Source organism: Seriola lalandi, unplaced genomic scaffold (assembly GCF_002814215.2).
Source record: "Seriola lalandi dorsalis isolate HSWRI2012SDOR001 ecotype SW California unplaced genomic scaffold, Sedor1 jcf7180002053102, whole genome shotgun sequence".
In the NCBI taxonomy this organism is placed as follows: domain Eukaryota; kingdom Metazoa; phylum Chordata; class Actinopteri; order Carangiformes; family Carangidae; genus Seriola; species Seriola lalandi.
Window position 1 is genome coordinate 36,765 of NW_019523655.1, and position 25,534 is coordinate 62,298.

Genomic DNA, 25,534 nt, shown 5'->3' on the forward strand with positions numbered 1-25,534 from the left:
GGAAAGCAACGCAGGGGAGGAAAGAGCCAAGCAAAGCACAGAGCTGGGCAGGGTGAGGGGGAGCAGACAAAATATCCCACCCTGTGTTATTGGTGCCTCACATGGGTATAGGTCAGAGCAGAGCACAGGGAGGCTTCAAGGTAACTTTATCCCCGAGATGGACAGTCCGGGTTATTCTTAGCTTGAGCTCTGCACACCAGCCGCTCTGGCAGGCCTTTTTTGGCGGTTGGAGGGGTGTGAGTCGGATCAGTTGGCCGAATTGGGCACCCCTACTGGTGGGGCACTATAATCTGCCCACTAAACTGGAACAAAGCAGGTGCCTAAGATGAGGAAGGGACAACAAAACAGATGGAAACTGTTCACTGCCCAGCAGCACATATGATGCTTCCTTTCACTGTTACTGGTGCACATGTTGATGATCTACAACCGTGAAAAACATAAAATAATCATTACTCATTACTTTCTTTTTATGTTTGGTTTCATGTGGCAAAATAAACATGTTTCCAAAATAACTTCACCAGTGAACCTAAAAGAAAGATCCAGCATGTGTGTTCAAACAGCACCATCCTGTGCTCCTTTCTGCACCGTGCAGCAGCTTTAATTGCATTAGTATTGGAGTATTTATAGAATATACTCCAAGGTAAAGAGGTAACAAGTATATATGTGGAAATGTATAGTCATATTTCCCTTGAAAGGATGAAAAGCAAGACAAAAAGTCTGCAGCAATACGAATCAGTCAGGCACTGAACTGCTTTGAGCTAAATGCTCACAAGCTCACAATGACAATGCTAACAAGCTGATGCTAAGCAGGTGTAGCCTAATGTTTACCATGTCAACCATCTTAGTTTACCATGTTAGCTTGCTAACAATTAGTAATTATTACTAAACACCAAGTGGGAATGTCTTTAGGCAAAGTATTAAGCAAAATTTTTGACCTGATTGTGGCAATAGATGAAAAGTGTAGGGATCACTGTACAGTTCATCCTGAGGTAAACATGAACACCAGCCTGTACCAGACATTTCATGACATGCTGAGATGTTGAAACATGTCGTATCTGTGCAAAGGTTCATGGCAAGTCCAGTATTTGTTGAGCTCTTTCAGTCTGGATCAAAGTGCTGGACTGACTAACACTGCCATCCCTACAGCTAGAGCCACACCCTAGCATATAAAAATCTTAATACACAGTATTAAGGTACACAGAGAAAAAAACTTTATTGAAACATCTGAAAACTGTACATTGGATACAACACAACTTAAAAGATGAGCTGTTATTTACTTGTACTGGAACACTTCTGAGGATTATAAAATAAAGAAACTGCACAATAACTTCACATGAAATCAGTCTGAAACTGAATCACCAAACACATAAACACATGCATAAACACAGCTGTGTGTTTTACAGTGTAGCTGCAGAACTCGGGGCCACAGGCCTGATGATGAGGGTGAGCTCCGTAGGCACAGGGGGAGGGACATACCTCTCCTCCCTCAGCAGGCGAAGTAACAAATCCTCAGTGTCCTGCGGCCAGCAGTAAATACGCGTGTTCTGAAGCCAGCTTGGGACATGTTTCTGTAAAGCGTTCATGTGTTGCATATTATATTTTCATTTAAGAAAAAGGCAGATAGTAGAAAATATAAAGTTATGTGTAAAAAATTATTTCAGTTATCAAGCATAGGTGTTTTGCTCTCTGACCTGAGACGCATTGAGGAAGAGAACTGGTATGAATCTGAAGTTCAAGCTGCCTTGCTGGATGAATTCACTCTGCATCTGGGAAAATTACACTTAAGACTTAAGTAGTGAGTTCCTTCACAAAATGATGTTTCATTTACATGAAGAACAAACACTGTCTCACCATGGAGTGAACATATTTATTGTGTAGAGCATGGCTGTCTGCTACACATCCTTCGATGTCTGCCTTATACTTTGGACTGATGGCGATGATAATCAGGTTCGATGGCTGAATATGAAATATTAATTTAACAACTGACTTATAAAGTCACATTTAGTCTGATTTAGTCTTATAAAGATTACTGTAAATACTATAACCAAAGATTATAGATAACGATATAACACAAAAATGTTAATAAATGCTGCTAAAATCAGGTAGTGTTCACTTACATCTTTCAGGTAACTGTCCTTCCACTTGTTGATGTCCATGCGTCTAATAGGGTTGTCAAATATATCAATCTGTGGAATTAAAGTCAGGGCTTTAAGACGACTGTTGTTTAAAAGATTTTTTTTTTATTCTGTTTTTAAATTCGGACTGTTTGGAGGGTAGTAGCTTACGGCTGGTCGAAAACCTTGCTTTGTGAGGAAGTCTACAAAGGGGACCATCTCTGAGCACACGTCTGAAGAATAAGTTATAAATATGTTTCCTGAGAAGAGATCATAGAATCAAGAATTAATCTCAGAATTTATTGTTTTGTAGCAAATTACACTGAATGACCGTAAAACAAGAAACACTTATCTACTGTAATGTCTGTATGCTGCAATAAATACTATAATTTACTTTAATTATATTTAAATTAAAAATGTATTTTAATTTAATCTATTTATAACTTAGTTAAAGTGAATCAAAGTCAAGTTTAGTCAAAATATTCAATTTTTGTTTTGAAGGTGTGTTTGTCTAGTTGTTGTACTGGACTGCACTTCATTAAAAACATTACACTGACTCTACCAGTGAATGTCTCATTGGTGATCTTACCCTGAAATATCATATCATCTACTGCTATTGTATTCTGTCCTATAGAAATAAGGAACAACGTCTGTCTTCATGAAAAGTAAAGCACATCAAAATTTAAATTTGGCTCAGCTCCTGTGTAATCCACAGTAGTAACAACTGAGTGTTATCTTTAAAATTCATTTAGATTTATTTCACAAAGCCCGTAAGCATGTCTGGCTAGTTTATGCCTCCTGTTGTAACTTAGAAATTAGGATAATTACTGCATATTAACGTACAATAGAACCCACACAGAATTGTGTCGTGCTCCCAATAATTATTTTGTTCAAATATAGACTGAGCTGCCAAAATAGGCCACACTCCAAAAAACATGAGCAGAGTGGGTTTAAATGAGGGAACAGAGCAACTCACGGCACTCGTCAGGCAGACTGATGGTTCTTCTTCTCTCGTGTGGATGTGAGACAGACGCCTCTGCTCCCGCTGAGCTCGGGTTGATCACACTGACCCGTGACACGCCGTGCACAGGGGGGACGGAGAACTGAGGCATGTTAACGGAGACGCTTCCCTGAGCCACGCTGTCATTCATGCAGCTGGGAGCATGATGTTGGAGCCTGAAGCAGCGAAAAAGAAAAACAAACAAAGGCTCTTCAGCTGAATGGTGCTGACATGTGATTGGTCTGTGTAATATTCAAAGTAGAGACTGCTGCCGCACCTGGCTCAATGCATTTTTCAAATACATTAATGGTGACCTTTCAGGGATTTGTGTTGCACTTAGTTGTGAAAGACATTTTTGTTTCTTTATTTTCTTCTTTACCAGCTTTGGGCGTCATCCCATGGTCTTCCGTGCTGGCAGGGAGCAGCGTGTAGACATGGTTGAGGTGGGTATGTGTTGACCAGTCTGTGGTTGTACCACCCTTCTGAATGATAGATAGAATGATAGATAATACCTGACATCTAGAGTACGATGGAGGCCTGTAGATGCAGTTCAAACATGTCTGTGACAGCGCATGTGTCAAGTTGATGATCTATGCAGAACTGAGTCGGTTTCCTCATAAAAAGCAGTGTCTAAAAGTACATTGACTTAAGAGCAAGGCCACATAAAGCTCACACAAGTTTCAGCATGAGAATATAATAATGCTTCTAATGGCATCATTTCTTGTTCATATCAAACGGATAGAACAGACAGTTACCAGTGAAATTCACAACACAAAGTTGTACCTTAACATTAACAACTATCCACTAACTATACAAAATCCTGAAAACCTCTCTTTTTATATTATAACCTATTTCCTTATACATTTAAAAATCCATGTTTGTTCTTGCTGTTTTCTGCCCTATTCTGTATTCACTTTTTAAAAATGGATTTGTCGCTCAGACCTGATATATGATTGGTGGCAAACAGTTTCTAAACTGAGTCAGGCCCCCAGCGGATTATGTTTTTCATTACTCTGCAATTTGTGTTGTTAAAAATAAAATAAATATAGTAAGTGAGTAAGTGAAGATATATTTGTATAGCTCTTATTAAATTAGACACAAGCGAAAAAAAAAGGTCCTTACCATAGTTGTGGGTGTAGTGGTGAGGAGGTAGAAAGGGACTGTAGTGTTGCCAGTCGTCGTCAGATCTCAGCGGCAGTGGAGACTCAAGCTCTTCTTCATCGCTCTGAGGTTGAGAATTGTAGCCATACTCCCCTCTGAGTGTAAAACCCCCCCCCAAAAAAAACATTAATTATTTTGTCAAAATTTATCCTTCAAGCTAATATAAATGACTCTCTATTCTTTGAATCAGAGGAAGACAGTTTCTTCTGTGTTACCCAGACGTATCTCTGTTTGCAGGCTCTGTTGGTCCACAGTCCCAGCAGTTACTCTTTCCTCTCATGTCACTGTGTCTGGTCTCTGCAGGATGTGAGTGACAGACTTCAGGAGGTTGATGATGAAAATTCATCCTCGCAAAAATGGCTCCTCTATCTTCTGGCTGTCTGTGGTGCATCAGCTCTACGTGCTGCGCCGCATGAGCTGGATGACTCCCTTGAAGCCACTGGTTCACTCGTCCACCTCTGTGCTGGCTTTGGCAGAAATGATGCGCATCTACGCAACAGCTTGGCCTGAATTGATCATGATGTGGGTGAGCATGAAAAGTTCGGTTTACGGTAACTTCAGGGCTCAAAGGTCGAAAGGGATTTTTGGACTCATCTGTGGTGGAAAACATTTTCAGGTCTGGTACTTTTTCAGATTTTTTCATCTTAACCAGGTGACTTCAGCACACCCTCCAGTCCTGGAAGTGACAGAAACAAGCAGGAAGACATTTACTTCTACTGTTGAAACCAACAAAACAACGAATCTTTGGGACATTTTAAGCAAGATTAAAATACAGTTGAACAGAGATCTTTTCATGCACAATATACAAGAATTATCCTTAAGAAATCATTTCACATGAAACATATTCATACATAAAATGTCTTTTGTGCCTACCAGGTCAAGAGGACTCAGTCTGAATACAGAGAGTAACAATGACCTACCTGTTCTCTGCTGGATTCTTTTCACTCCTGTGGGTGCAGAGGCTTGTGTGTGTTACAGCCTGTTATATGCAAATTATTCCTCCGCTCGAGATGCAACCAATCAAAGCCCAGAATGAAGTGCGCGTGTTGCTCAGCCAGATTGGCCAGGAAAGTTGAGCTCAGTCTTAGTCTTGGAGTATATAATGATTCAGGACGTAATATTCTTTAGCTATAGGAGGACCGAGTAAAAGAGGCTATATTAAAGCAACAGTGTATTCTCATGCAAAAGGGTATAAGAAGGCTGTAGGAATAGAAAAACCTAATCCTAATCATGTCAGTTAAAGAAAAACAACTTAAATCTTGATGAAAAAAAAATCAAACTGAACCAGTACTGAACAAGAGTTTTCAGTACTCTGTTGTATGCAGCACAAGGCTGACTGGCCTCTAGGCCTCTAACTGCAGGGTGGACACCTGACAAAGTGATTTGCATATATTCAACGTCAGTCATGTTACCTTTGTGTCAAGTTCAGACTGAAAGAAAACCAGAAAGACTCACTTTCACAGACACCACATTCATTTGAGCTGCGTGTATTTACATAGTGCTGGGGGGGGGATGAACCCTGTGCTGCTGTGTTCTCTGCAGAAAGTCAGCCGTCCTTTACAAAACCAGTTCCTGACTGTTTAAGTCACGGGATGATGATGATGATGATGGCAAGATTGTTTATTTCAAAACCAGTTGTGTACAAGTAACAGACAGGGACAATAAATAATGCAGAGACCAAAAAACATTTTCTGTATATCTACTGAATAAGGGTAAATAAAGTGACACAAAATCTAGTTTTCGCTCACTTGAAAAGCAACATAAATACACACAGAAATGGTGTATCGTCCTGGAATGCTCCTTCTCACCCAGGGAGAGAAGTTCGATGGTTGAGGATGATAAAACGTCATCCAGAGTTGATTTCTCTGGCATAAGAAAAAAAAAAAAAAAAAATCACATAATCATGTAACCTCAGAAATACATGTAAGACTGGCCGAAATGCTGAGCAAAATAATACAACGAAATAAACATGTTTGGTCTCGTAAACAACATGTTATTTCCAGGAACACATTATGGAGGGACAAACACAGGTACGCAACGCATCCTTCATTCCCGTCATGTAAGTGGCAGTTTGTTTGTTTGTTTGTTTGTTTGGCCGCTGAAGCGAAAAGACAATGCAGAATTCTTACACAGCCTGCTGCCATACAATTATGCAACATACATTTTAAAATATCATCAGTATAATAAGCAGTCAGCCGAACAATGATTGCAGTGTGGGGGGGGGGGGATAGATTAGCTGAACTAAAAGTTACTTTAAGTTGATCTATAAATCATTGGCTGAAGCTGAAATGCGATGAATGCACTTATCAGTGCAGATGCCATACAAGTTTGGGTGGAAGAGTCCATGATGCACTAAGTTAGTGTGTAGAAAGCATGAAGGCATTCCCTTACATTATAAGAATATTACTAATATTACTAAACATGAAAAGGCAAGAACAGGTATTATAGTACATCTAAGTTCCTTGAGAAGAGGAGAGCAGTATCACCTTATTAACCTCGTAAAAAAGGTTGGTGGACTCCCAGAGAAATTTCTGAGATATCTCGGTCCACGATGTCTAACTATTACCATACCTACAATTGTTATGTCACGATTTGTTACCAACTGTGAGCCTCACACGTTTCTCTACGAGCCATAAATCTGAAATAACTTTAACCTCGGATTAAAAAAAAATCCACACATTTCCAAAATATCAAAAGTAATATAAAATGAAAAAAAAAAGAAAAAAAAAAAAGAGATAAGTAAACAAGCAATTTATATTTACACTACATACAAGTTACACAACTCACCATGGCAGTCATTTTAACTCTTCAATCATCTTAAACGCCCCCTCCCACCTCAAAAACATCCACTGAATTGATAGTCAGTTTGCTGACAGAGCAGCCATCCGTCCTTGTGTGTGTGTGTGTGTGTGTGTGTGTGTGTGTGTGTGTGTGTGTGTGTGTGTGTGTGTGAGTGAGATACTTGGAAGTCAAGAAGTCAGTCCATGGAGCCACAGGATGAGAGAGAGAATATGTGGAGTCTGGCTCCCTCTGGTGGAAGGCCAGGGAAATGACATGAGATGAGGGCGGCGGTGCTCAGAGATTATCCCCTGGCTGGTACTGGGGCTCAGTGGCAGTGAAGTAGTCCTCCAAAAAGGCCTGCAGGTACTCAAAGGTGGGCCTCTCCTCCGGGTCTTTCTTCCAGCACTGCACCATCAGCTCGTGCAGGGACGTGGGGCAGTCCTGCGGGCATGGCATCCGGTAGCCTCGCTCCACCTGCTCCAGCACCTCGCGGTTGTTCATGCCTGGAGAGAGGAACATGGAGAAATGGAGGGAAACAGCACTGAAAACTTTTCAATAACAACCTCACATAATGGTCTCACTCTAACTGCCCTGCATTTCTATTTCTATTACACTTCTTTTATTATGTTTCTGCGCTCACATGAACAATGTTATTTGATTAATGACTGGATCGACTGAAAGCTCCAAAAAGGTTGTAAGTGGACCTTTAAGCTTACATTATTTTGTTCACATGCAGACTGTTCCCAAGATTCAACAACTGACGTCCATGCTCAATAATAAAATGGACCAACATGCAATTTTTTTAAGGCTGATACCAAGTTGAAATAAATCTGTTTTCATATCAGCTGACACATATAAAGAAGACGTTGTATAGAACTTCCTTCTGACTGACCAATGTGAGTGTGAATACAGAATATGTACAACGTTGATATTTATCTGTTTATTCAATGTTTATTTGAACCAATGCCACTTACCACAGCATGTATAGCCCAATTTAATTTGCAATGCCGGCTCTAGATGGGTCTTTAAAATACACACAGCTCAACAGGAAAACACAAACAGAACAATATCTGGCTTCACTGCCTACAAGGATACGCCAAGCTCTGCACAGCAGCTGATGGGGAGTGACAATATTAACTTCCCCCACATGAGGAAGAAGCCCACAGATGGACAGTGGGGCTCATGAAATGCTACACTAAATGAATGACAGCAGAGGGAGCAACAGTAACAGGAGGTGACTTTTGTCAGTTACAGCACAGCTTTACGGTTTAAGTTGAACTGCCAGCCGTGACGAAACATCTGCTTTTTGTCTCTTTTTGCAATAATGCAAAGAACAGGTGTTACCAATCACATTAACAATGGCTCTGTTCTATTCCCAGTGAGTCATGGCAGTGCGACAGTATGCGCCGTACCAGGATCCTTCATTTTATCATTTCTTTTCCTGCTGTGACTCCCTTAAAAAATGTCCCGCTCTTGCCTCTCAAGCTTATTCGTATAATGATTCTTTCAAAAATCTGCTTGTACCCTCACACACAGTTAGTTTCGTTTTCACTTATGCTATATGTTTATTTAGCCACAAGTGAAACATCTAAGTGGGTTTTTAGGGCCTTTAATAATTTTAGAATCCAGAAATAGAGCTTCTTCTTCTCTTGCGTTATTCCGCAACTCAAGCTGGGTGTTTAAATGCTTGAAATATAAACGCGTATGGCAGGTAAACAGGGACATTGAATCATTGCACATGTTCACACAGTGAGCTGGGAACATGTCTCTGCATAATGCACAATGTATTGTACATTATGCAACATGCTGCTCTTTTTTTAGCATAGAGTCATGGCTGTGGTCTCAGTAGACTCACACGCACACATCAAACATCAAACATGAGCAATCAAGTGGAATTGAGAAGTGATTGCATAATCCACTGAGCTGAACACTCACCTGGATAGGGCACTCTGCCCTTGGTCACCAGCTCTGTCAGCAGGATGCCAAATGACCACACGTCTGACTTGATGGTGAATTTCCCGTAAAGCGCAGCCTCAGGAGCAGTCCACTTTATGGGAAACTTTGCACCTAAAAAAAAAAAAACAAAGAAAGAAAAATCAGCGATGATGCTTTAAAGCTTTTGTTATGTCACTGTTGTGATTTCAGCAGAAATACAGAGAGAAATAAAGCAACAACCTTTTCTAAAACCTGAGGAATAAGTAGGTCAATCTTCTCTCTGAGGATTTTTTCCTTCATCTGTGATTTCATTAGTGCAGAGACATGAGGACATGATAACATCCCACCAGGGAGAAAAGGGAAAAATTCCATTAACTCTCTCCATCACAGTTTGTATTTGGCCCAGGTCGAACAAGTAAACATTTAAAATGCTAACAAATGAGTGACTGAACATGTTGACAGAGTGACTAACGGAGTCTGGAAGTCCTCCTGGTGTAGTTCACGTCTGCCAACACAGACTCAGGAGAACAACGTTTGAGTGATTCAGGGTACGGCCACTTCCTTCCAACAAGATACACAGTGACAGATTGATTTTCATGTACAACATGAGCTCTGTCCTAAATCCTCACATTGGCCTTTTGTAAATGTGATATTCTGTAGTCTTTGTGCCATGCTGTAACCACATGTACTCCTGTTTTCCACTGGTGTCACCAGGACATATTCCTGCTCATTTACTGTACTTTGAAAATTAGCTGGTGTGCATATGTGTGTGTGTGTGTGTGTGTGTGAGAGAGAAATGTGTCTTGGAATCGACTAAATGGAATAAACCATCTGCCAGCCAGCCAACTTTTTCCTCTGACGATGAGGTTTTTAGAAGATGCTGTGGTTGGGGACTAACTACAGAAACATTTAAGTCAGACAAAAGATAAAGTACGGACACAAGTTAATCTCTATTCCATCAACGGGGTGTAATAAAAATAAATATATTTCCAGACTGGGACCAATGAATTAAAAGTATTTATTTTCAAACTGCAGCTGTTTCTAAGTTTGAACTTAACGTAGTGTTTGCTAAGTGGAGGTCTACACACATCACTACATCAAAACACTGAATTAAAACGTCATATTAACACTAGTTTAGCATTAGCATAATCAGATTTCTCACTCAGTCGAAACCAGGGGTTAAAGTGAAGGCACAAACTTCAGCCTTTTAGTTTTATTTTCATTCCATATTTGTTTGCAAAGTGGCACCATTACAAGCACACAGAATTAGCTATTAGCAGCTCTTGTTTGAAGTGTACCCATAGATGTACAGACAACTATCGCTGGATTACTTCGATACAGAAGAAAAGGTTTGTTCAGTGATTTGTAAACAGGGTTTTGGACATTCATGGGACATCGGTGTTAATAATATCAATTGTAAAGATTAAGTCCACTTGAAACTAAAAATATCTGTGTTATGTCTGTGTATATACTCCTAACCCTGAAACACATATTCCTTCACAAATGCATATATAAATAAAATAAACCAATACCAACATTTATGAGTTTGATATATACCGTGGTTTGGTCTGAACTTCATATTTTTGGAGGTAATGATACAACTTGTGATGCTACAGTTTACATAGTTGATTGTTTTTCCATTGGCCCGCACTTCAGATGTTTCCTAGCAACCTATTTATAGATTTGTCTTCACAAGCCAAAACAATTTTAATTGTGCATCACGATTTAGAAAATCAATAATTCAAAACTAACAAGCCGTCGCTAATAACTGGATTTCACACAAAATCTTAGAGATGGATTTTCTCCAGGCCTAATCAGGCCTACCTTGTCTTGCTGTGTATTCATTGTCCTCGATGAGCCTGGCCAGACCAAAGTCAGCAATCTTACACACCAGACTGTCTCCGACTAGGATGTTGGCAGAGCGTAGGTCTCTGTGGATGTAGTTCATCCTCTCAATATACGCCATGCCTGCTGCCACCTGGGAAATAAAGTTATTTTTTCCCTGTGAATATCACTGAACAGTTTCAAGGTGATTAAATATGTGCTAAACGAGATTTTTTTAATTTCAATTTTCAGTCATTTTATCAGCATGAAAAAAACGTGGGGCTGCAACTGAGAGGAGCATCTCTTCAACGAAAATCCATAGATATGCCAGATTTACAAAATGAACTCCAGTGTTAGGTACAATCAACCTACAGGAAGTGATGAATCACAGCTTCCGAGTAAAATACAAACAGCAGCGATTGATTGCCAATGATTGATCACTTATCTGTTGTCCCTTCGACCAGCCAGACTGTTAAACTACAATGTATACGTACAGTTTCCTTGTGCTCTTACTTAACATCACACTTTTAAAATGCGGCCATTTTGGTCTGTTTAAGTAAGAAGTTGCCTAATGAAAGTGTAAACACGCTAGTAACAGCTGGAGATGATTAAAGTGGATTATGCTCTTGGAAAGAAAAATTCAGTTAGCGCTTAGCGGTAGTGAGTCCACAGAATGAAGATATCGGATTATTTTCAGCAGTGTACCTGAGCTGCCATGTCCACTAGATTTGGCAGCTTGAGGCCTCGTCCTTCTCCGTCCTTAAGGAAATCAAGCAAACTCCCTAAAATAAAAAAAAAGGAAAGGAAAAGAAAAGAAAGAAAACAGATAAAAAAGGAATAAAAAAAGGATAGGATCTGATGTTGCATATCATCTTCAGCTTCTAGATCTTAACTCAAATTTGGATAAAAAACTGAAGCTACATGTTGTAGTTAATGTGACATCAATTCTGGGATTCCTGCCACACGAGTTTCATTTGGCTCAGATTTTTATTTGTTAGTTATCGCTGTGGTAACTGTAGCTCTCAGTGCTTTTGAGCACAATCTCTTATGTAAAACCACATTTAGCGTTTGTATGACTGTAATAAATAGTGTTTTCTACAGTACAGTTATGTGGGCATGGGCCTGAGCACCATGCTATGAAGTAGGACACATACTGTCATAGTGTACAGTCCATGCAGATGTATAAATTATGTACAGACTGTGTGGGTGTGCGCACATGTGCATGTATGTAATATTCATACTGTCTTTTCAAGTGTCACTTTAAAAACAGCTCCAACCTTTGCTCATGTACTCAGTGACGATATAGATGGGTTCTTCGGACACAACAGCATAGAGCTGCACCAGTTTGTCGTGTCGGAGCTTCTTCATGATCTGAGCCTCCTCCAGGAAGGACTCAGGCGACATGGTGCCGGGCTTCAGAGTCTTCACTGCCACCTTGGTGGTGCCGTTCCATGTGCCTGACAGGAAAAACAGAGGTTGTTCAAGTTTAGTTTTCCAGAGGTTAGTGATTGGGATTTCAGCAGAATTATTTTTACAATGTAAGATTTTCACAGTACTGTAATGTACAAAGTGTGACTGAACTATAGTGAGTTTATCAGTTACCTTGAGATAGTTAAATAAAGTTTAAATAAAGGGACGAACAGATAACTGGCAACAAACAATGGCAGCTAAATATCAAATTTAGTAAGGCATATTGTTGAGCATCAGGGTAACCATCATAAAAATACAGAACTGTGATTAAAATGTATACAAATTAAAGCATTAGTAACTAAACTAAATGAAGACGGATTATTCTCTCAGTTTATCCAAATTTTTTAAAACTATCAACTAACAAAATATTACACAATCCAACACAAAAACAAACAAACTGACATCTCTGCATTCAGACTACTTCTAACGCTGAGTAAAATGATGCTTGACAAGTTTTGAGGACTTAATGTTGGAGCTTCAGGAAAAAATAAATTGTTTCCAGTTGAAAACATTGTGTAAAACTATTCTGGGATTTGGCCTAATCCATGTTCGTGGTAATGTTCAGATCTCAGCAAATCCGACACACATGGAGCATTTTGCTGCCGGATGTGGGACAAATGAAGTTTTACTGAACTTCATTGTACTAAATCAGCATTTGTTGGAACCGAGTTTCAGCACAAAACAATATTTAAACATATCAATTTTAAATCAAGTTTTAACTGGTCTTAAGGCCCATTCAAATCTTGAATCCAATCAGAAATCATTGGACGTTCAGAAATGTTTATCCAGTCAAAGTGGACCCTGAGATCATGCAGACTCGTATCCAGCAAAACTCTAAATTGTTAAATGAAATCACTGAAGGCAAACACTCCCTGTGGGTAACATTAGCTGGGTGTTAGCTTTGAATGATCCAACACACACAGTATGTTCTGCAACACTGCTCACAGCTGTCCAATTTTTCATTTGTGCCAAAATAGGATGCCAAAAAAAAAAAAAAAAGAAGATACACACCCATCCAGACTTCTCCAAACTGGCCATTTCCGAGACGTTTGATGAGCTGCAGCGACTCTCGCGGGATCTCCCACACGTCTTTGGTTTTGACTGACAGGTCGGTCAAACGAGGCATGCCTTTGTGGCACGGCACGATCAGGCGGCAGCACAACCCTGCAGCCCTGGCTGGATTGATCGTGCAGTTTGAATTTAAAATTGTACCCGTCTTGTAATTGTAAAGACGCATTGATCCATATAAAGACTGCAATTTGAAGGGAGCAGAAACACAGTAGATGTCATGTCAAGAATAACTGTAGCAGAGCCTCACCAGAGTAGTGCTGCACTAGCTGCTGCAGCGTTTCAAACTGGGCCCTGGTGGTGATGTAGTAGCCGCCACTGTCCAGCTTGCGAATCTTATAGTGTTTGACATGGTCTCCCTTGATGTCATCCCAGTCCTGGATGGACAGGGAGTAGGCTCCTGGCACAGAGACAGCACAGTGATAAGAAAAAAAACCCAAAACTGACAGATTCAAGTAGAATAGAGGAAAATATCTGATGACACTTCACCATGTTGGCTTTCATAAGGGATTATGGAACATGTGATGTGTGTCAGTTTTTTTTTAATGAGTGTATATATAGCACAATGTGCAAAAGATTTAGGGCATTGAATATGGAGCAATTGCATAGTTAATGACATGATATTAGACTGAATTTTTAAGTTGTGATGTTGGATGTTTTTATTATAAGTTCTTCTATAAATAAACTGCTAATTTACAAATTAAAATAAAGCGTCCCTAAATCATTATCTATTCACACATCTGTCTGTTACCTAAAGTTTAAAAGCGTTCAACACGTCAGCATGTTAGATGCAGCTGCATCAGAGTACCTTTGGTTGTTTCACTCTCCCGGATGAGGAAAGTGCCTCTGGCGTTGCCGTTGGAGAGCAGTTGCCTCTCTGCATCCTTTCGACCTAATTTACCAAAATACCAGCTGCAAGGAAGAAAAAGGGGATCAAGCTGTGGAGTATAATATTTTGCTCGAACATTTTTTTTTTTTTTCAATATTCTGACCTTTATTCTGTCTGTACGTGACACTATGCCACATTTAGCAAAAAGGCAGTGAGATGAAATCATGATAAGATCTCTGCTGGTGAAGCTGCCGTGTCTCTGAGACAGAGACTTGTGTGTAAGTGATGTGTGAGCTCCATATAAAAAAAGAAGTTTTACTCACTCCTCAGCTTGGATCGAGTCCACCGGAGCTACGTAATTGCTGGGAATGTAACCAGTTCCACCTGTAGTGAGGGAACGAGCCTCCCACCAGTCTCCCTCGCTGAGGAGAGGAGGACACAGAGCGATGGAGGAGGATGGAGGCAGGTTGGAACAAACAGAGAGATGGATCAAGATGTACACATTACGCAGACAGGCACAAATAAACACAGGAACTCAACAGGAAAACAACAGGAAATTTACATTTGTATTGTATAAAAGCAGAAGCATCCTGCAGCTATTTCTACAAAACAATTCTAACAAGACATACTTTATTTTTATGGCGCAAACATGAGAAATGTGTCAGACTTTAAATGGAACAACCTACATAAGCCAGGTCAAGTCTGTTTTCAACAACATTTCATTTCAAATGCAGCTTTCACACATTCACGAAAAACAGAGGAAAACACGACCGCCACCCTTAAAATGGTGTCACGCAGATGTTTTCACACTTACGTGCTGTTGAGGATCTGGAACCTCTCCCCCTTTCTGAAGCTGAGGTCATCCTCGGTCCTGGCTTCGTAGTCATAAAGAGCCACAAACAGAGTCACCCCTGCAGGAAAACAAAACGTTACATGTGGTGGTTGGCAGTGTTATGTTATGTTCGGATTTTCATTGTGGTGTTATTGTTGGGTTGGTTCATCTGTCCAACACATGGGTTGCTTGTTATGTAACAGCAATAAGATTTACTGCCGTCTTCATTTATTCTTTACATCCCATCTGCTGCTTTTTTTTTTTTTCTAGAAAACTCAAATTCTTACAATTGATCATATTAATGTTTTTATATATATGTACTTTTATATATAAGATTCGTTTTAGACAGAAATCTAGACACCGTTAGCAACTAGCTGTTCGATAGTGGAGCATTTAGCAGCTAAACAGAGAAATAGACTCGGGATTCGTGGAGACAAAAACAGGGCTAAAAGAAGAGTAAATATTGGTGGCTAAAAGCACAACTCCAAATGAATGATAATACTGCTCCATGCCTGCTGAATGAGTAAATAGATGTGTGTTTGCTAACATGTTTGCTATATCAACATTGTAATGTCAGCACAAGCTGCCCTCATGTGGCCAATAAATAAATAAATTGTTGTAATATTGGTTTAAAATGCAAGTAAGTAAAACGACTTGTTTTGCATACAAATAGAACAGAAAACTGACTTTACTCTTTATCAGACAAAGCCTCTCTAGGAATGGTGAGCGAACAGTTAACGCTGCCAAGGTCTAGATTATGGGCCAATCAAATTTATCTGATGTGATTTGGAACAGCGCTGGACTCCCTGTATCTCTTAATAAGCCTGAAACTGTAAAATGATTTCATTTTCTGATTTGATCTGAATCGTCTCTGGACAGTCTGAGCTACCAAGCTGCAAGAAGACCATGCACGGTTCCCCCGTCAATGCAGTTACCTCGGAATAAAAACGCGCTTTACAACGACCAATTCTGCACACTGTGTCTTAGGCAGACATGTTGAAATCTTCACAGAGGGGTCAGATGGGGTTTCTGTTCTACTTCTGCCCTAGCTGAGTGTTTATTTATCTATTTATTTATTTAATTAAACTTAAGCCCACAATCTCAGACATGAATGTTGCTTTGTGCGGCCCTCCTGGAGTAATTTCTTATTCATACACGCCGGTGGTGCTGACTCCACAGATGCACAGTGTTTATCTGCGCTGGGATCTACCTTCAGAAAAAAAAAAGGCCCAAAGTAGTCAACATCAAAGCGAGAGATGCTGTTAATTTATACATCACACATCGTATGTATCTTTAAAATCTTAAGTGAGAGGCTGTGAAGCACATTTTCACCACTCCAGAAACATTTTTTTTTTTTTTTTTTGCAGTATTCAGCACAATATCTGATCTTTCTGGTCATCAGATGTGCCTCGCACAGCACCGGCGATAATTTAGGTCACTCTGTTTTCCATTAACTTGCAGCCAGTGGACATTCATCCTCTGCAGAAACATAAACTCATCACAGCACCACAGTGTCCACACACACGCACACACACAAGAGAGGAATCGCACACTAAACGAGACAAATAAAGATGACGATTCCAGCTTTTATGGGGTTAATTTAAGATCATCTCAGAAAGTTGAAAATTTGAAGTGATGACTCTTTACTAGACAAACATATATTCAGCTGACATCAGCCTTTTATTGAATATTGGATGAGAGCCAGCCAGTGAGTGAGTGAGTGGTCTTCAAAGACGTTTACAGCTTTACAACTTAGACTGACGTTTTATTTCTATTTTAATTGCCCTGTTTGTAATTTGACCCTCATTTAGTGACAGCAAGGTATTTCACAGTTACAATGTCACTTTGTCTTGAAGGAACAGTTTGACATTTTAGGAAATACCCTTATTTGCTTTCTTGCCAGGAGTTAGATGAGAAGATAGACTACACTCTCACTGAAGCTACAGCCTGCAGTTTGTTAGCTTAGCTTAGCATAAAGACTGGAAACCGAGGAAAACTGCTAGCCTGGCTCTGTCCGGTGGTAACAAAATCTGCCTACCAACACCTCTAAAGCTCACTAATAAATTGGCTACATGTTATAGTTTGTTGCTTATTGTTTTTTATTTTTATTATGGCAAGTATAAAAAGTATCTTCAGATACGTTATTATTCTCAAATACAAAAGCCAAACACTGTTGGCCACTTAACAGGTGCCTTGTTTCTTCAACCTCACCTGTTCCCCCCCGGGACCTGAGCGTCCCAGACTGCGAGGATGTGTGGACTCCTCCGAACACGGTCACCCCCTGTGTGGCGGCGCTGTGGAAGTTGTTGTAGTTGGGGATGGTGGTGACCCCGAAGCTAGGGTAGTGCTGCGGCGTAGGGTCGGATCCATAGCGGTACCCCGAGTTGTGCGAGAGGCTGGTTTCCCGGTCATCAGTGAGTTTTGCTGCTTCTTTATCCTTACATTGGACACAGCCCATTCTCTACTCTCTGTGGGCGGAGGGAGAAACAGACAGAGATGGAATTAATACGCAGGTGAAGTAATGGCTCAAAAGCCGTCTCCGTTGGGGGAAATTATGATTCAATATCCCATTATTTCAAAGCTTCCTCTGAGAGCTACAAAGCCTTCTGAAAAATCTTTCAATTAGGCTGAAATTAAACACGCTACTTTAAACTCCATTACTAATTAAACAAAGGAACATAATGTGAGAGAGCTGCAGTGTATGGCTAATGTGATCCCTGATGTAAATATGTGTACACACTGATGTTGATGTGAGATACTGTGGGCTGAGAATATCCAGCTTAAATTGCCATAAAGGAATTTAACAGCACTACTTACCATGGTTTACTTTTCCATCTTACTGCAAGACCACATTTTACACCCAGCAATTACAAGTTGGCATGCACTTTATTTATTCTTTTTTTTTTTTCTTTTGCTTTACAAGGAGCCACACACCCATCTATAGATTCACAGCACAGAGTTAAAGTGCACACAGACCCAAAACAGCAAACTGCTCTTTGGCTTTACACACAGAGTCTCATGAGGGGGACTGATGGAGCGTTTGGCCTCACTACAGCAAAGCTAAACCAGTGTCTGTAATGACTGTGGCAGTCCGCTTTCCCAATTAAAAACAGCCTGACCATCGTTATTTTGGCTCACCGTAACCCCACACCCCACCCCACCGTCCCCTTTAAGCCCTGGAAGCCCATGAACACGGCTGGGAGAGAGGCCATCGGCTTTCATCAGCATTAGCGGCCAGCTGACTTCGGAAACGGCTAATTGGAAACACACTTGTTTACAGTCGCTGTGCGTGGAGAGACGTGGTGCTCGGGGCAAACGCCAGCGCTGCTGCAGATGGAGGGAGAGAGGAAGAAACTATCACACTGCACTTGACCCCGGCTAAAGACTCGGTTACATCCACAAAAACAGCGCAGTTGGTTGACTCACAGGTGCTGCCTCTTTTCTGTCAAGAGTAATTAATCTATCAGGAAGAATGAACATCTAAAGAGAAAAATGTGTTTGCCAGTGAGATAAACATAAACATTAGGTTAAGGACAAGTGAAATAACTAATAAATAATAGCTGAAAATAACCAGCAACATCACATCTTAAGATTCAGTTTCAGCCAGAAGATGCTTTGAGACTCCTTACATTTGATCTAGAGATAAAGCAATTATTCAGTCCATAGAAAATTAAGTATTTTGATCATCAATTAGTTGTTTAAAACAAAAATGACAAAAATCTACTGGTTCCAGCTTCTCATATGTGAGTATTTCCTGGTTTTCTTATTCTGTTATGATAGTAAACTGAATATTTTTTTAGTTTGGGACCGTTAGTCAGACAAGACATTTTAAGATGTCATCATGGGCTCTGGGAACTTGTTATGGGCATTCTTTTTTACTATTTACTCACGATTAGTCGAGAAAGTAACTGCTAGATGAAATGATAATAATAATTGCAGCCCTGATGTGATTCTCTTAATGCTTGGAAGCAAACCAAGGAAATATCTGAAAACGATCACGTCATGTTTGTGAAATCTTTTCTCAGGAAACCAGTTTGCAGCCTTAAATGAGGCAGAGGCATGTTTTGAAGGACACTGGTGCTTAATGGTTACAAGGATAGCTACACAGTATATGACTGGATTCCTTCAGGCCTGTTTTACATTTACAAGCAAGAAAGTGCTCCCATCAGAAAAAAAAGTGTAAACAGATGTGTCACTTGTTGCACACGAGAGCACTGCAACAGACAAACTTAAGTATGGTGTGTAGTCGAAGACATAACGCAATTAAAAGCAACTCATTTTTTAAGAAACCCGGAAAATAGGAGATCTTTTCAGGAACTGCACAATTGCTCTGGCCAGTATTGATATTGTGACACCATTTCTTTGTCTGTTCCTTTACTAATGTCTATTTTGGCTGGATTCTTTATAACGGCTTCATTTGTGGACTTGATGCTGGATTTGGAAAATAGAGTCTTAAAAAGTACCATTAGCTAAGTAGTGGAAAAAGAAAACACAAAGCAGACTATTTGAGTTTCACTTATAGCAACTGCACTGATTTCAAATCTGAACATCTGTTTCACGTTGCCATTATCTTATCTATGTTGTCTTTGTGATATCCATGTCAGCAGACTAAAATGATCCAACTGTGCAATGTAGAGTACAATTAAATAAGTAAAAGCCACTAATAACATAGGACGACTTGTGGAATCCCAATGATGAAATACATTCCCACTAAATACAGGATTCACACCTTACTAACAAGAAGATGGGAACCACTGCAGAGAGAAGGAGAACACTGTGATTCATTGCTGCCAATAAAACCCCATAAAATACCCAGAAGAAGAAACAAGCCCAGCGGTAGCATTACGGTATAAGCCCCGACCAAAGCTGAGACCACAGAGTGAAACATGAGAAGGAGGAGGAGGACGACTGCTGCTCCTCTAGATAATCTTTCTTGACATTTATATTTACATTTCCCATCTTCTGGTATTTACAGCACCCTACTTTACAGCAGGTATATCTGCAGCAAAAATCCACTCTGAAACATGTGTTTAGCCTCCAATTTCCATTCACGGGTAAAAGCATAAGCCTCCCTGAAAAGTGTCGAAACGTGTCAGTTCAGAGTCTGTTTTACTGATATACTGTCAACTTTTCAGAACCGTCGACAATTTATTGATTAGTCAAGAAAAATTTGCCAAACAGCAATTTTGATAAATGAGAGATTGTCAAAGAAAATTTCAAACTGAAAATGATTCACTGTTTCCATCTCATAAAAATAAAAGCATTTGCTGTTATTCTCCGCTGGTTGTACAAAACAAGACATCACTATAGGGTTTGAGATATTGTGATGGGGATTCACTCCATTTTATAGACAATTTATAGATTAAAAAACTAATTTTAAAAAAAAAGTAATTGGCATATACGGCAGATTGATTTAACTTTCCAAAGTTATCAGAATATATCTAAAACAGGAGGCATGAGTCTAAAACAAAATCTCTATGCACATACACAATAACACAGTCCAGAAACATTCACTCCAGCCAGACCTCTTGATTGATGAAAACTGTGTTAGTCACAAGTCTTTGACAATTTTAGTGGGGAATTGCACAAACCTGGAAATATTAACTAAACTGACTAAGATACTGTAGTTGAAGTAGATTCTGTTTTCTGGTGGATTTTCTCTTGAACTGCAGTGATTGAAATAGCACTCGCCTCCACTCCTGGAGGGATCAGAGTAAATGAGGGGAGATCTCACGTCGTCGTGCTGCCTGTGGGGATTATAAAAATCTTCCTGCTCTTCAAGTAAAAAGGCCAGGGACTACCATAGCTTAAACACACCTGTATGCATCTGCCGCACAGAATCTAGGCCATCTTGTTTTGTTTATATACACATGTTCCCTTTGTGCTGTTGTCTTTTTTTTTTTGGCACAGTCTTCGCTTAGTAAGCATTTGCATATGAATCATGTCTGTGTACAGGTCATGTTGTGACTGAAGTCGCTGCATAGGTGCAATGAAAATCCGCCATCTTTGGAGATCAGAAACATCTCAAGTGCATGTGATAGCAACAGGCAGCTTTATCACATTTTCAATACAATATAATATAATAAGAGCTTCACAAGCATTCATCACTGGCTCTCGGATCCAAGGGACAACTATTGTCTGTTATTCAATTACACGCATGATTCAATGCTATGGATCATATCAAAATGTCGAGACAAAGCACTGTAACATCATGATGTGAGGTGGGTGTTCTACTTGCATTTTATCATTTCAGACACATGCTAGCCTGCTCTGTCCTTCCTAACCTGTGCCCCCCCCCCCCATCTGAAAAAAGCAGATGATGGCATCACAGCCACAGGGCTTGTTCCTTCTCCGTGGCACCGCCTGGGTATCACATGGCCACCTCATCACGCTATTTTCAGGCCCAAATGAACATCTTGCCTCGGAGACGACCACACTGGCGTGATTAGGAAGGTCCAGTGGGGACAGGATCGTAGCTACGTAATGTGTTGTAACAGTTAACAGCACAAGGCGGAGACGGGGGGGGGGGGGGGGGGAGTGGGTGGACTTGACTCTCACACACACAAACAAAGACGGGCAGAGCTCACATATTAAAAATGCCTCATCTTGATTGGCTCAAGATGCAGTCTGAAATCTGACTTTGATGTCTGGCCAAATGTGTTGAGTACTATTTGTCAACGCTGCCGCAGGATTCATTCACATCAGGAAGTGAAGAATGGAGCGAGACGAAGAAGCCAATACTATCTGAACAAAGAGTAACAGGACAGGGTTACTGCTACTACATTAGTCACAACTGTCAGGCTCAACTGGAAATTAATTTACTGAAATGAAGGCCTTGATACTGATGCCGTATGGGCAAAAGTGTTAATCATCTATACTAACACACACACACATACAGAGCTGGGAGCCATAATGAGATACTCGGCCATTTATAGTGAAGCCGCCAGATCAATATACTAAATTAAAAGGACAGACATGTCAGGGTCGCACAGCGTAACTGATGGATTAAACAGGAGACAGTCAGTCAGGCCTGAGAAACAGACACATGTGCAGTTTGATGTCGTGTTACAGAGATATCTGGATGTGTGTGAAATCATTTGAAAGCCCTGGTTTTAATTCACTGTAGAGCTGAAACAACGTGACTATTAACTGATCAATCAATCAACAAAGAAAGGTTGCTCAATTAATCGTTTGGTCTATTAAATGTCAAAAAATAAAGAAAGAAAGGCCATTATAATTTGCCAGAGCTGACGGTGGTTTCTTTAAATGTCTTGTTCCATCGACCATCGGTCCAAAATACATTATTGAGTATATTGAGTTTACCTTCAGAAATGACCAGGAAAAACAGAAAATCCTCTCATTCAAGAAGCTGAAACCAGAGAATGAAACGAGTTGCTGTTGAATTTTCCATCAATCGGCTCATCCATTAATAGGCTAATTGCTGCTTTAATGGGGACACACTATCTAACTGGTAACCAGCTGACCTGATGTTATTTCTGTTCTTTATTAGTGATGCAAGAAATGACAGTAAGAATCTAAGTAAAAGAGAAAATAGAAGCTTTGAGCCGTTGAAATTTGACTAATAAAACTGTGAGACTGCGCTCAACTGGTTATTACATCCAGGAATGTCTTCGTTATTTGACCCCAATGAACTTACACATCGCCTCAGAATACAATCATTTTTGCAATTCAAGACAAGTCAGGCCTGTTTAATTTGGAGTGTGGGTCCCTTTACACTCAGATCATTGACATGCTTCAATACAAGGTCAAACCACCCACACCCATCCCACTGAAGTCACATTTGCAGTGACCTTATTCAACTGCAAAATACAACTTGTACATTATCAAAGAAACGACCCAGTGAGGATCATTTTCAGTTGTGTGCCATTTGAATGCACATAAAACTCACTGCAGTGTTTACTGGATTTGGTACAACTCTGACAGTCTCCTACTTATGGCTGCCATTCTCTGAATAGTTACAATATTTGCTTGTGTCGGACAACTGAGTTCATTCAGTGTATCAACAACAAGACAATGGCCACATTTCACTCAGCAACAAGATTATCTGCACAATGAAATACAGTGTTAAGGCTTTCAAAGCATTCTTCACGTACTGAATGAACACAGCCAGTTATAAAAACCCACAGCTGAGCTTCATACAGTATGTATGTGTGGGTTTAAGCATTACTGTGCTTTGGTGTCACAGTGTTCACAGTTGAGTATGTTGAGTCATGTTGTTAAATCACTGAGCCCATTGTAAACAACCAGTCAGTCAGCGAGATTTGTGCCTCGTACATGGACATTTTCCAAATGGGATAAAAGGGCAAATCAGAAAAACCTGAACTAACTTTTTCTTTTCCTTTTTTCCTCTCCAGAAACAGGAACAGATTCTCGATGCTTGTGCCTGTCAGTCTACACTTGGGGGGTTTAAATGATTCTTTCCAAATCTTGTGCCAGAGCAGGGCAATGGTCACTGTAAGAACCCACTGGAAATAATGATGTTGCAGGCCTACAGCAATGTAGGTTGGCAGATTTCTGCTAGAAGTGAATAACACTTGGGTTGATGGAAAGTGCAAACTGAGCCACGAGCCACACGGTGGATGGATGAGTGCTGGTAAATAGATCAGTCATGTTGACAGAAAATAAAATACCCACTATCTTAAGAATAGTTTGCCATTTTTAAGCAAAAAATGCCACAGATTCTGTGGTGTGAGCTTTCGCCAATGTGAGCGTTTGCTTCCTTTCTCCATTTTATATCATAAACTGAATATCTCTGGTTGAACAAAACAAGACGTCTGAAAATGTCAACTTGGACTCTGGAAACTGGGATGGAAATTGTTCTTTATTTTCCAACATTTAATGGACCAAAGCTTTAGTCAATTAGTCAAGTAAATCATTATTTTCATAGTCCATTAATCTATCTATCTATCTATCTATCTATCTATCTATCTATCTAATCGATTAATCGACCAATCGCTGGAACCCTAAATGAAAGTTGTTAGTTACAGCCCTGGCTGTCTGTGTGCCATTTGTGCACTGACAAAACCAAGCATAGGCTCCAAACGGTAAACTTGTAAATCAACACATTTTGCTTTAACTAAAGTAATCAATTAACCCCTTACTGGGCTAAACATTACACCTTCATGAAAACATATTTCATGGCAACCTGAAATCCTGTATTCGCAAGTGGCAGCTTCTGTGCCAGCATAACTGAGAAGTAGGTGCCCCTGTATGGTCACAGAGGGCCAAAGGGGGAATGTTCATGGTCCATGAACCATAATGTGAAAGTCCTTTCATTCAAATTTGATACATATCACGCAAGCTATTGTGTAGTCATTCATGGAGCAATGGCAGGCTGAACGCTCAGAGCTGCAGGGCGCTGTGTGCATATTTGTAAACGAACACACAACTACTGCTTAACTTATTGCACATGTATAAGACTGAGGTTAGCTCCCAGCTACACACACACACACACACACACACACACACACTCACAGTATATCATCCCCTGTGTTTGCCTACAAGATGGATGGCTGCACCCCCCAGACACATCAGATAACCCGATTAGGGCAGCCTTAATTTGATAGTTAACAGCATGGCAATGCAATTAGCTCAAAGCCCATGACAATTATTTTGGGGTAAATCAACAGGAGGCTGTCTGCAGGCCGTTGTGGCATTTATTATGTGTGTGCATGGCCTCAGTGGTCAGCTCTGTTCTGCAGCGCGTCCATCCCTGCTGCTGCTGCTGCTGCAACACACAAGAGCCCCCTCTCCAGAATCACAGCACTGCAAAACATCACCCACAATTACGAGACCATCACCGCTCTCTCCCTGTGTTTTCCCCCGTCTGAGGGCAAAGTCATCCGCCAAACAGATTAAGCTACATGTGCAGCGTATCTAGAGTGAATGCTGGCCTGAATGCAGCGACCTACAATGTGTTATTTATCTCCTCGGCTCTCCCTAGATGAATTCATCTCGCAGTCCACAGCGCAAAATAGGGGACAAGGCGGGTGCACCAATTGAAATTCAACACAGGGGGAAACGTACTTACCGCAGAAAAATCAGATTAATCCATCGGAGTTTCCAAAGAGACTTTCGTGTGGGAATTCGCTGAAGTGTTTCTACTTTCTGTCAGTGTTTTTTCTTCGCATTGAGACAGAATAGCGGAGGGAGACCCGTCCCTGCTGCCGATTCAAGAAGTCCTGTCGCCGCCGTGCGTACAGATGATGACGATGGCGACTAGTGGCAAGCTCGCGATAATAACAAACAACACTTCCGATGAAGCCTTTCACGATAAAATACGATCAAATATTTATTTGGGGAAAAGTGAGGGAAAACAAGGCTGACGTGCATTTCATCAAACAAACATGAATTTAACATCACTTTATAGGTGATAGGTTTTTATTTGTACTGTTCTATTCCCATTTATTCGACCGCGTTAATTTTATTATTTTTACTTCCTCTGTGCTCATGTTCTTTTTACTTTCTGTTTTTTTTCTTTTTGTAAAGTTTGTAACATT

The 25,534-nt window shown here is 40.4% G+C and overlaps 2 protein-coding genes across 2 annotated transcripts; both read right to left on the reverse strand.

The window, feature by feature from the left end:
• Positions 1-1,188: 1,188 nt before the first annotated feature.
• LOC111651010 (uncharacterized) lies at positions 1,189-4,918 on the reverse strand. Its single transcript, XM_023400970.2, has 9 exons — positions 4,491-4,918; positions 4,237-4,370; positions 3,494-3,596; positions 3,091-3,290; positions 2,286-2,374; positions 2,118-2,186; positions 1,852-1,956; positions 1,692-1,766; positions 1,189-1,568 (listed from the first exon to the last, which is right to left on the reverse strand). The coding sequence occupies exons 1-9, from the start codon at positions 4,916-4,918 to the stop codon at positions 1,398-1,400; spliced, it is 1,374 nt and encodes a 457-aa protein (XP_023256738.1). The 3' UTR covers positions 1,189-1,397.
• A 959-nt stretch (positions 4,919-5,877) lies between these two features.
• Positions 5,878-25,218, reverse strand: fyna (FYN proto-oncogene, Src family tyrosine kinase a). The gene is made up of 12 exons (XM_023400968.2): positions 25,066-25,218; positions 17,226-17,482; positions 14,997-15,093; positions 14,506-14,604; positions 14,162-14,265; positions 13,604-13,753; positions 13,297-13,461; positions 12,093-12,272; positions 11,521-11,597; positions 10,816-10,969; positions 8,992-9,123; positions 5,878-7,559 (listed from the first exon to the last, which is right to left on the reverse strand). The coding sequence occupies exons 2-12, from the start codon at positions 17,470-17,472 to the stop codon at positions 7,351-7,353; spliced, it is 1,614 nt and encodes a 537-aa protein (XP_023256736.1). The 5' UTR covers positions 17,473-17,482; positions 25,066-25,218; the 3' UTR covers positions 5,878-7,350.
• Between the last annotated feature and the right edge of the window lie 316 nt (positions 25,219-25,534).